Source organism: Phaethon aethereus (genome assembly GCF_964289735.1).
Source record: "Phaethon aethereus genome assembly, chromosome: 25".
Taxonomy (NCBI): Eukaryota; Metazoa; Chordata; class Aves; order Phaethontiformes; family Phaethontidae; genus Phaethon; species Phaethon aethereus.
The window spans coordinates 2020399-2031725 of record NC_138601.1 but is presented as its reverse complement, the minus strand read 5'-3'; the positions used below and the strand labels follow the sequence as shown (position 1 = coordinate 2031725).

General features: G+C 65.6%; 2 protein-coding genes across 2 annotated transcripts; both read right to left on the bottom strand.

Moving 5' to 3' along the window:
• Positions 1-261: 261 nt before the first annotated feature.
• On the bottom strand, positions 262-1445 carry HEXIM1 (HEXIM P-TEFb complex subunit 1). Its single transcript, XM_082010780.1, has one exon. It carries the CDS (start codon positions 1373-1375, stop codon positions 446-448), a length of 930 nt encoding a protein of 309 aa, XP_081866906.1. The 5' UTR covers positions 1376-1445; the 3' UTR covers positions 262-445.
• A 2050-nt stretch (positions 1446-3495) lies between these two features.
• On the bottom strand, positions 3496-11327 carry ACBD4 (acyl-CoA binding domain containing 4). The gene is made up of 8 exons (XM_082010745.1): positions 11253-11327; positions 11061-11185; positions 8341-8435; positions 7026-7132; positions 6064-6214; positions 4586-4755; positions 4104-4148; positions 3496-3736 (listed from the first exon to the last, which is right to left on the bottom strand). Exons 1-8 carry the CDS (start codon positions 11310-11312, stop codon positions 3626-3628), a joined length of 864 nt encoding a protein of 287 aa, XP_081866871.1. The 5' UTR covers positions 11313-11327; the 3' UTR covers positions 3496-3625.

Sequence of the window (11327 nt, the reverse complement as noted above, 5' to 3'; positions counted from 1 at the left end):
GTAACAAAAAGGGTTAAGTGGCGAATTACAGCTGATTTTCATCGCATTCTGCCACAGACCAGTTACACCATCATGAAAATGATTCAAAATGTATTCCATCCCGGAATGCCATTCTGAATATTTTCTAGAAACCACACCGAAACCGTTACAGTTACAAGTAATTAAATTTATTAGAACCTCTATTATTTTTTTTATAGTCAGTTTTGGCCAATTTACAGCTTTCCTGGGGAATTTTTTTTTTTTTTTGGTTTAAGACAAAAAATAAAATAAAATCATAAACCCAGCATCACCGATACGCTCCCCGCCCCACCCCCCCCCGCCGTCCGGAGCCGCGGGAGCCCTCGGCGGCGCTTCGGTCCCGTTAAAAGGGGTCGGCGGCGCCGGTGCCCGCGGCCTCGGGCGCGGCGCCCCCCGCTGTAAAAAGCCCCCCCCCCCCGCCCCAGCGTCACTCCCCCGGCTTGCAGGGGCCTTTCTCCTGCCTAGGCAGGTCCCTCTCCCGCAGCAGCCGCAGGTTCTCGGCTCGCAACCTGTCCACCTCCAGCTCCAGCTGCCGCACCCGGGCCGCCTCCGCCGCCTCCCCCCCGTGCTTTTTGCTCTCCATCCGCAGCCGGTTGTTCTCCTCCTCCATGCGGGAGAGGCACTTCTCCAGCTCCAGGTACTCCTTCACCAGCTCCTGCTTGCTCATGTTCTGCAGGCTCTCCACATGGTACCGCTCGTAGGTCTCCGAGAAGTCCCTCTGCAGAAACTCGCTGCCGTCCCCCCCCATCCCGTCGCTGCCCCCGTCCTCCTCCGCCGCCTCCTCCAGGAAATCCTCCTCGCTCGTGTCGTCCGACTTGGCGGCCGCTCGCCTCGGGTACAGGCCGGTTTTCAGGTCGGGCTCCTCCTGGTCGTGATCCTCCATCAGGAACTGCGTGGTGTTGTAGGGAGCCACCGGCTGCCCCTTGGCGAACATCTCGGCGCGCAGCCGGGAAGCGCGGAGGCTCTGCCGCTCGTCGAACTGCTGCTTCTCCTCCCAGCTCAGCTTCGAGTAGGGCTTCCAGCGCCGCTTCTTCTTCGACGGCCGCCGCCGGTGCTTCTTCTTCACCGGCCACTCCTCGGTGCGACCCACCGACGACCGGTACCGCGGGCCCAGGCCAGGACGCGCCGCTCCGCCCGCCGCCGGCCGCCCCTCGGCACCGCCCGCGCCCTCCGCCGTCGCTGCCTCCGCCCCGGGGGGCGGCAGCCGCCCGGCCTCGCCGTCCGCCGTCGGCGCGTCGCCGCGCTCGGGCTCCGGCTCCGGCTGGGACTGCGGCTCCGGCCGCGGCTCAGGCTCGCAGCCGGGCTCCGGTTCGCGCTGGGGCTCCAGGCCCGGCTCGGCGGGGGCCGCGTCAGTCATGGCGCTCGGCTCCACTCCCTCGGGGACAGGCGCTACCCGCGCCGCATGGGGCCGCCGCCCGCCGCCCTTCCTTCCCCTCAGGCCGCCGGGGCCATGGCGCGGGGCCGAGGCCCCGGGGGTCACCGCCGCCGGTCGCCGAGGGGTTAACGCCGCCGGGCCCGCCCCCCCGCGCGCATGGCACGCGCCACCGCCTGCCGCCGCCTCCCACCGCGCCCCACCCCGCGCTGCTGCCACCCGCCGCCGCCGCCGCCTGCTCCGACTGCCGTCCCCCGCCCGCTGCCCCGCCTTATGTAGCCGCGCGCGCCCCGCCCCGCCCCGCGCAGGCGCGCTGCCCGCCCCGCCCCGCGGCACGCCGGGACCCGCAGTGCCCCGCCCCCGCCGCGCGCCCGCCGCCGCCACTACGGCTCACCGCACGCGGGCGGTACCGCCCCGCGGCCAATTGGCGGGCGCAGAGGGCGAGCCCGCCCGCCGGGGCCCGCCCCCTGGCCGCCGCAACAGGGGGCTCGCGATTGGCCGCGCTGGACGTCACTCGCGCGCGGCACCACCAATCCCGGGGGCGGGGGCGGAAACGGGCCGTACCACGCGCGGAGGGGAGCCCCCGCGCGCGGGGCCGCGCGCGTCCCGCGACCTTCAGGGCCGCGCCGAGGGCAGCGCCCCCGCCCCCCCCCCGGCGAGCCCGTGGGGCGGCCCGAAAGGAGTCCCCGCGCCGCGGAGGGGCCGTCGGGCTGTGCTGCGACTCCCCCGCCCCGGCCGCGGCCTGGCCCCAGGCCGACGGGGCTGTAACGGGCCGGGCGGCGGGGAGGGTCCAGGAGGGGATAGGGAGCGTCGGGGCTGCAGGGTGAGGGGGCGGGCGGAAGAATCTCGGGGCTGCTCTGGGTGCTGCAGCTGCTGGAGCCGCGCGGAGGAAGATGTAAACAAACCTGAGCGGAAAGAAGTCCCTCCTTAAAGGCACCGCGTCCCTTTTTTCAGGGGCGGCGCAGAGCTGCGCTCCTGGGCGCCTGGGGGGGAGGGAGTCTGGGGGGGAGGGGAGGCAGTGCGGCCCAGGCCTTGGTCCTTCCACCCCCACAGTGGCGATGTCGCCCCGCCACGGCCCCTGGGGCCCCACGGCCGGGGGCGAGGCTGGGCTATGGGGGAGTCATGGGGGGGAGCAGCCCTGGGGGACCCTCGACCCTGGGGGGGCTGTGGGGGATCCGTGGCTGGGGGAGGAACATGGCTGGGGGGGACTATGGGGAGGGGCACCCTGTGGGACACACAGCCCGGGGACCCACGGACGCGGTGTGCCAGCCCACGAGGGCTCCGTGGCCAAGGGGGTGGGGGACAGCCCACCGGGGGGAGGGGGAGGCTGTGTCACCCTCTGTGACAGCAGCGCGGGGGGGCCCTGGCCAACCCCGGCCGCGGGGGCTCCGGGTGTCCCCAACAGCCTCCCCGGGCGGTGGGTCCCCTGCGGGACCCGGTGCAGCCGCCGCGCCCCCCAAAGCGGGGCAGGAGGTGCTGCCAGCAGCGGCCACGGCCTGCGGGATCCGGCCCCCCCCTGCGCCGGCTGCCGGCAGCTGCCCACCGCCACCCGCGTGGCGTGGAGCTGGGGAGCCCAGGGGTGGGGCCGGGAGCCGGCGTGGGAGCAGAGGCCGGGGTCTCGGCAGGGCCGGGGCCGGGGCCAGGCAGCTGCCACCGTGCCCCGCTGCGGGCACGGCGGGGTGGCCAGGCCGGAGCGGGGCGGCCCCGGCGGCGCCCGTCTGTCCCCTCGCCGCGGCAGGGCAGCAGGTAGCCGGGGCTGGGCCGGAAAGGCAACTTTAATTCAGGCAGGTTCAGACGTTCAAGCACTTCATGGAACCGGTCCCGGGGAACGGGGACGGTGGCCATCCCCTGCCGCCTGCCCAGAGCCGGGGCCGCGGTGCCGGCGGGCAGTCGGTCCATCTGTGCGCGGTAGCAACAGGATCCCCCGGGATCCCGTTTTGGGGCACAGGAGCGATCCCACACCCCACTCCCCGTGGATGGCCGGTCCCTTTGCCATCCCGGCGGTGCTGGTGAGACCCTGAGAGTGACAGTGGCAATTGTCGGCGTGCGGTGGCTCCCCTTCCCTCAGGGCTGGGGTCCTGGCCCGCAGGAGACCCCGTGGCTGGGTGAGGCAATTCTCTCGTAGATCCCGTGGCGCTTCCCCAGGTGGTGCCAAGCAGGATGGGGAAGGAGGGGTGGTGGCAGCCCGACAGGACCATCCCGCACCCCATTGCGGTGGCGGTGCAGATGCAGCGGTCACCTCTTCCCGCCCTGCCAGCGGCGCAGGAGCCACTGGGTGATGAAGGGCCAGGCGACGAGGAAGAGCAGGGTGCGTGGGGAGACGGTCAGGGGCCACGGGGACGCTGCCTGGTGAGGGGACAGAGAGAGGTGGCATGGGGAGGGGGACAAAGGCGTCACCGGTGTGACCAAACATCCCCCCCCAGCCCTCCGCTGACAGGTGGGTGGAGGCAGACCACTGTCACGGCCCAACAGTCCTTGTCACATCTGTCATCCTGCAGAGATCTTGTGTCAGAACTGTTGTCCCTGGTGTCTGGATGCTGGGGACGCATCCCCAGGGATGTCTCCTGCTCCCCAGCTGAGGAACCCTTCCCCGACCTGTCCCCCACGCTGTGTCTCCAGGCCCCCGTGGGGTGTGGGGCAGCTAGGCCCCTCGCAGGGGGCAGGCATGGGGTGGCAGGGCCACCATGTAGTGCCACCTCGAACTCCAACTCACCTGCAGAGCAAGAGGCTGGCTACCGTTGGTCCCAGCTGCATCCCCCTGCAAGACAGGAGAGGTTTTGGGGTGCAGGCAGGGCTGGGCACCCCCCTTCCAGCCCCCATGTCCCCACAAAAGGAAAGGAACGGGGAGAAGGGAGCCCGCTCAGGGCTCCTGTGAGGGATCCAGACAGGTCAGCCGGCCTGGACCCCAGCGGCAATGGTAATGACGGGGGCAGCGGCTCCCTGCCTGCACCGTGGCTCCCTGCCTGCACTGTGGCTCCCTGCCTGCACCCTGGGGTGGATCAGAGTAGCACCAGCCTCCACCCTGCTGGGATGTGTCACCAAACCCGAGGTCTCTCGGGACCTGGGCCACCCGGGGCTGCCTGTTTGCAGGGACTGGAGCCAAGCCCTGCTGTCCTGGCATACACCAGCGTGGGCATCGTGGCCCTGCCATCCACCGTTGGCGTGCAGTGGCTCCCCACATGGCACGGCGTGTACCTGCGCAGAGGTGAGCATCTCCAGCTCGCTCAGGCGCTCCAGCACTCGCCGCATGTCGTCTTGCAGTGCTCGGACAGTGCTGGCTATCTGGGCGTCCAGCTCCGCCGGCAGTCCCTGGGCGAGCCTGGGGGTGCTCCCGGCGTCCTGCTCTTCCCCCGTGAGCTGGAGATCTGCGGAGTGCAAAGATGGGTGCTGCTCAGAGATGGCAGGGCAGGCATGCAGCCCACGTGGCAGTGCTGCCCGTCCGGATCGGGCAGGGCAGGCTCAGCTCCGCCTCACGCTCCCTGAGGACCCCCAGGGCTGACACATCCCACTCTGCGCTGTCCCCCAACAGTGAGCGACGGATCTCAGCGGGTGCCCGTACTGCACCGTGGGCTGCCCGCAGGCTGACAGCTCTGCCTGTGCCATGGCTGCTCCAGGCAGACCTGGGCACTGGGCCTGTCCCTGGGGATGTGGGCCACCGAGTCCCTCCAGCGCAGTGGTGGTGGCAGCGGGTGACCGCCAGCCCACTGACGCGGCGGCTGCAGCGGTGCACATGGGTCACCTCGCCTCACGCGGTGAAGGCGGGACGCCAGACGCCAGGCAGGATGCCTTGCCTGCGCGGCTGCGTCTCTGCCAGGCCCTCGGGCTCAGTGAAGGCCCCAAGCCCGCCTGGCTGCAGCCCGGCAAACACCCAGATAATCCGCGCTGCGAGGGGGAGACAGGCAGGGGCTCGCTGCCAGCCCCCGTGCGCTCCGCAGCCCGGGGGACAGCCCGGCCCGGCTTTATCGGCCTCGTTACAAGTTAACTCCCAAGGTCAAGCAGCCGGGGAGGGTTTGCGGAAACATTAACAGGGGAAGGGTAAGGGTGAGACGGGTGGGCTGTGCCCCGGTGAGGCAGCAGCGCCCTGCCGTCCCACGGCTGAGGGTGGCAATGCCACCCTGGAGCAGAAGGCTCCCGGGATGTGTCCGGGGAGAGCCGCAGAGGTTGGCAGGAGGCTCTTTGTCCCCCCTCTGCAGTGGCACAGCTCAGGGACCAGCTCTCCCCAAACGCCAGCAGCAGCAGCGGTGGCCTTAGGTGAGTGGTACTGCAGGAGCAGCGTATCCCCGGGACCAGCTTCACCCACAGCCAAAGCCACCGGGCAGAGACGCTGGCAGCGGGGATCCATGGGGATCCGCACTCCCTGCTCCCCTGCCGAGCATTCCTCAAATTTCGGCCTTTTAGCACCACTGCAGGATCACGCAATGCAGGGGATGTGTCCTAGAGGGGTAAAGACACCGAACTGCCTGGGGACCAAGGGGTGAAGAGGGGGGATGCTCAGGATGCCTTGCGGCTAGCGAACGAGCCACCCCTGGGTGCTGGAGCCAAACTGTTCCCTGTCGGTGGTCACAGCCCTCACCTCTCAGCCCCCACACAGCCCCCCAGCGTCTGGCCCTCCCTTAGCGGGAGGTGGGGAGGGAGCAGCGGGAAGGCGCGCAGGAGCCAAACGCTGCACCCACCTCTCTCGGAGCCAAGGGCTGCGAGGCCAGCACTGCTCCTCCCCTCTAGTCTTCTGCCTTCACCCCACTCTCCCTGCCCAGCGCCGTGGGGCATTGGGGGCTCAGGCCCAGCTTGGACACCGTTCGGGGAGAGACCCAGCGGCTGCCCAGCCTGTGCGAGGGGAGAGAAGAAGGGCCCTGAGACCCCCGCTCCCCTCCCCAGGGGCTGCGGGAGCACGGCAGGCAAGGCAGGCGATGCCGGGGTGGTGGTGGTGTCTCTCCCCCTGCCCCATGGTGGTGTTTTTTGTGGTGGAGAGCACATGGGGTTGAGGGAAGCCGAATCCCACTGGCAACACCAGTTAGCATGTGGTTTGGGAGGTGGCAGAGCAGAATCCCCGAGCGAAGTAAGGTGCCCAGGCTCAAGATCGCGAAAGAGCTCCAGGGAGAAGCCAGGCAGCCAGGCAGCTTCCTCCCTCCTGCCCACCGGATCCGCCGAACCTTGCCGTAGCACCTCAAGTGCTGAACGCTGCCAGTGGCAGCCGAGCTGCCTGGTAGCAGGGAGCAAGTGGCAGGGGTGCAGGCAAGGTGCCTGCACCAGCCCTGCTTGGGGCTACTGGCCTTGCTCAGCCCCTGCAGCCCACCAGTGCCCCACCGGAGCCACACCGCAGGAATGGGGGGGCTGTGGGTGGTGCTGGGGTGCGAGGGCTCCTCAGCCTCCCCTCGGTGATGGGGACCAGGCTCCAAGAAAGACACAAAGCACAGAAGGGTGCACCCAGGTGGCCCTGTAGGTTTTGGGAGTCTTACTAGGCTCCCAGGATGGCTGTGCCGCACGGCGGCGTGGCAGTGCCATGGTGGTGCGCGGAGCTGGGGTAGCTGACAATACAGAGAGATCTGCCTGCACACAGCAGGCAGGGCAGGGCTGGAAGCAGGCAAAGCCTCCGTGGCATTTCGGCTCACCCCAGCGCTTCCCAGCCTTCCGTTACCTGCTCAGGCTCCATCTGCTCCAGGGTATCGCTGTATACATCCCCCTCGGAGTCACTGGTCACCTGGCTACCCTCAAGCGCCTCGGCGGCAGGAGCCAGCCCACCTCCTGGAAGGGAAGCACACGGCCCAGCCCGGGCAGTGCCGGCGGGGCAGAGAGGCGTTTGGGCCATGTCCAAAGGGCAGCAGAAGCTCAGCACAGCCGCGAGGCAACAAGTCTGCAAGCAGGCAGGAAGGCAGCGTCCGTGTGCATGAGGTGAGGCAGGAGAAGGAAACTGAGGCACGGAGGGGGAAGAAACCATCTCTGTTACCACTCCCTGGATCATGGTCATGAATCCAAGAACCAAATTCCCCGCTTCTCCTGCCCATGGTGTCACAGAGCCCAGCTCACGGGCAGGCATGCCACGACATGGTGCCATTTTAGGGCAGGTTCCTCTGCCCACATGCTGCTCCCGCCTGGGAAGAGGGCTGCCACAGCAGCCAGCCAAAACCCCAGGGCGGTGGGGAGCCCCTCCAGCGGGATCCACAGCCCCGGCTGCTCTGGCAGGGAGCAGGTAGTGTTCGCACAATGGCAACTGCCACCGGAGTGACAGCGTGCCCTGCCACGCAGGCAGGGATGCTGCCCAGTTCCCCACATGCTGGCAGCCCAGGCGCTGGAGGATGGGCACGGCCTGGATGCAGGCGCTCACTTGGCGACCGTATATGCTCCTCGGGGGAGGGCCGGGCTGGCAGTGGGAGGAATGCCTCCCCAGAGCCCCCTACCCAACCCCGGGCAATGCAAGAGGCCTGGAGAGCCGCGCGTGCCCTCGAGGGAGGCACCTGGAGGTGGGAGGGTGGATGAGTGCGCAAGGGGCTGTACAAGAAACACCAGGACCAAGGCGTTAGCCACGCACAGGCAGGGAGGGCCGACGCTCAGCATCGCAGCGCTGCGTGACCTTGGCTTGAGCCGAGGGAGGACATCCTCTCCTGGAACATGGACCTTCCAGAGCAACGTTTTCCCAGTCCACAGGAGCACAGCTCACCCCACCCTCACCTTCCCACTGTGGTTTAGCAGAATCAGGCCCCTTTGCACAGTAAGAGCAACACAGAGTCAAACCAACACACCCAAGGTTACCGTGGCATCGAGAACGGCACTGAGAGCTGGGCCCACGAAACGCTCCAGCTCGCCATGACTTGGGCAATGCCTGAAACACTGGCTGGGTTGGACCAGCCATGTCTGAAGCCAACAGCTCTGCAGGTGCACGGAAGCCCAGTGCCCTCCCCAGTGCCTTCTCCGCAGGGTCTCTGCTGGGTGCTGGCCACACCAAGGAGACCCACCTGGCGCATGCTGCCCGGGCAGGGTGTCTTCAGTGTGGTCTGGAGACGGGCTGCTCACTGGGTTGTCCTGGCTGGGGTCATCTGTCTGCTCCTGACTGCCTGCATGGAGGGGAAGGGGCAGAGGAGGATTAAAGCGTTGCGGAGGATCGTCGCAGCACAAGCTCTCTGCAGGCTAGGCTCAGCACTGCTTCCCTGCCAGCACGGCTGGGGGAAACGCGGACTCGGGGCCCCCCTCCTGCCGGGCGGGCCGGCAGCCTCTGGCCATGCACAGAGGGGCTGGCTGCGTTTGCTGGTAGCCAGGAATCAATGCAAACTCAACCCATCAGCAGGGTCTACCCCATGCAGACCATCTCGCTCACCCAGGGGTGGCAGGGGAGTCCCTGTACCCTGAGCCTCTGCGGCAGCAGGCAGAGGGATCAGCACTGGCCAACATCTGGCAAACACGGACGGCTGACAGCCACCATCCCTGGCAGGGCATGGGTGCACGCACGGTAACGAACAGAGCCCAATGTGAGAAGCGCTGGCCAGGGAGAGCCTTGCCTAGACAGCGCATGCTGCCATCGCCTGCAAGGGCCTTCAGCAGGCAGCAGCATGCCAGAGAGGGCCCAGGGCAGTGCCTGCCCAGTGATCCAGCCCCCCCCAAACCCGCAAAGCCCGCGGGGTTTAGCCCAGCCACATTTCTGGTGGCCCCCGGGACTTTGCTCCCTGCTCCTGGCCAGGCAGGCATGTGGCAACGTTGCCCTACCTATGCCTTGTCCGCACATCTCCACCATTGCCGACCTGCCTTCACCTGGCTGTGGGACCCACCCAGAGCCCCACTCAGGTGACTGAACCCTCTCAGGAGGGATGAGGGCAGCCCCTACCTCACAGAGGAGTTAGCACCAGGGCTGATCAGCTCAGGGATTGTCCCTGTCCCCAAAACTCTTCTCAGCGTGTGTGCTGTGGCCCCTGAGCCTGCCCCAAGGGGTAGGTGGGCACAGGCAAGGTCCTGTCACCTCACATATCACTGCCTGGCTCCAACACCAGCCCCCCTGCACCCACGGGGCTGGCAGAGCAGAAACAGGCCCGTGCAATACGAGCTTAATTGTCGGCTCCTGTTCGCTTCAGAATCTTGGCCTATGCATACAAGGCGCTGGTGAAAGCTCCGCTGACTGGAGATTTGTTGGGATCCTGAACCGTTCACAATTTGTGTTCCAAATGCCACTTTACAGTGTGTTGACTTTGTAAACAAACAAAAGCAAACCTGTTCAGACTCCCCCCGTGCAGCACCTCTGTCCCCCAAAAGCTCTGCAGCTGCAGAGGGCCTCACGCCTGCCACGCTCCATTCTCACCCACCGCAGCATCTGAAATCACCTTTTTCCTCTGGATTATTGGTAACAAAAGCTGCAGTCACACAAAATCTGACGGCGGATTTGAGAACCTTTAACACAAATGACTCAACAGCTTAAGAAGTTCAGCAGTTTAAACCACTGTTTCAAGCACCTTGGGCTCATTCACTCTGCAGATGCTACCAGGTTAAGATTTAAGTGACACAGCGTCCTTCATAAGTGACAGTAGTGCAGGATGACACTCCCAGGTGGGTAATGACAAGGAGTTTAGACCCAGTTTTTATGTTCCAAAGAAAAATTAAAGTCTATTTGCCTTTTAAAGGGATTCAGCATCAAAATGGAGAACAAAAAGAGCTGGGTACCATGGGAAGGAGCAGCCATCCTGAGGCCAAGCCTACAGGCAATGTGTTTCCAGCATCCTTGTTGGAAGCAGGGGGTGACAGTAGCCATCAGGCACAGGACAGATGCCTGGTGACAGGCGGGGAGCGAGTCTATTTGTCAGCACTCTCCCAACATCAGCAAAGCACTGACAGTTTACACACCTGCTGTGAATATACCCTGAAAGCTCATCTGACTCCAGACTTGCTGGAGATGTGGCACAGCCAAACCTCCAGATGTGCAGCCGGCAGGTTTGCTCTGCAATAGCCGACACCTTTCTGAACCACAGTGTCCAGCCTCTTGCTCCCTTGGATGCTTCTCACAAGTCAGATACACCGAGGACTGTCCTGCTGCGGGGGTGGGACAGGTCCCCAGCCACCTCCCAGCATGAGGCGGCAGCCACAGGCATGGAAAGGGCCGGGAAGGATGCTTCTCTAGAGCAAGGCGGTCCCAATAATCCCGTTTCTCAACGCCAGTTTCTCCACATGCACTCTGCTGCAAAAACTGGCTGGCCTATCCAGATGTTTACATCAGATGACCTGCAGTCCCTGTACACAGCCTGCCCTGCCCGCAGGTGGGCCAGCGTCAAGAGAAAGCTCAGCCTCCCTGCCGCAACACTCCATGGGAGCTGATCCTCTGCTCCACTGTGTACAGGGATTCAGGCCAAGGGCCTTTTGCGAGCCAAATCTCAAGTTCTCGCCTCAAACTTTTGCAGACAGAAAGGCCAGGCTGAAGGAACACCTGCATCACTTGAAGAGACACCTGTCTAGTGGTGCCCAAACAAGAACCTCATCAGTGGCTGCACCATGGCTGGGGAGCCAGATGGGATGTAGTGCGTTCATCCTGTCCCCCGCCTCAGGGAGCGGCAGAAGAGGAAGAGCAGAGCCCAGTGGTGATGGCCATACTGGCGCAGAAGCAAGCAGGGAACAGCGCAGGAGGGATGTGCCAGAGGAGAGGACTGTGGCACTGAGGTGAGGGATGAGCTGGGCACAGCCAGAGTGCAGAGGCTCCCACTCACCCCCTTTTCTCTTGAAGAAGGCCTCGGGGGGGCGGGGCATGTCATGGATCACCTCGTAGAGTGGCTCAAAGTACCCAAACATCTCCTCCGTTGTCTCATCCATGGGCACCGTGTCAATGACCTGGGGAGGGACAAAGCTTGTGACGGGCACCACCGAGCACCTCACCCGCTCTCCCCTTCCCCATTACCTTTTGGGCCACCTTCTTCATCTCGGCCACGTAAGCCGCCATTGCCTCCTCCTTGGACATTCTCCCCAGGCTGTG

Bases quoted from the DNA above. Each gene is read 5' to 3' on its own strand.
- ACBD4 (XM_082010745.1), bottom strand. From the start codon at position 11,312: ATGTCCAAGGAGGAGGCAATGGCGGCTTACGTGGCCGAGATGAAGAAG. The intron at 8,436-11,060 runs GTGGGAGCCTCT...CCATGCAGGCAG, and splicing joins TTCAAGAGAAAAGGGGGTGA to TCAGGAGCAGACAGATGACC. The intron at 4,149-4,585 runs GTACACGCCGTG...CCTGTCTTGCAG, and splicing joins AGATGCTCACCTCTGCGCAG to GGGGATGCAGCTGGGACCAA.
- HEXIM1 (XM_082010780.1), bottom strand. From the start codon at position 1,375: ATGACTGACGCGGCCCCCGCCGAGCCGGGCCTGGAGCCCCAGCGCGAA.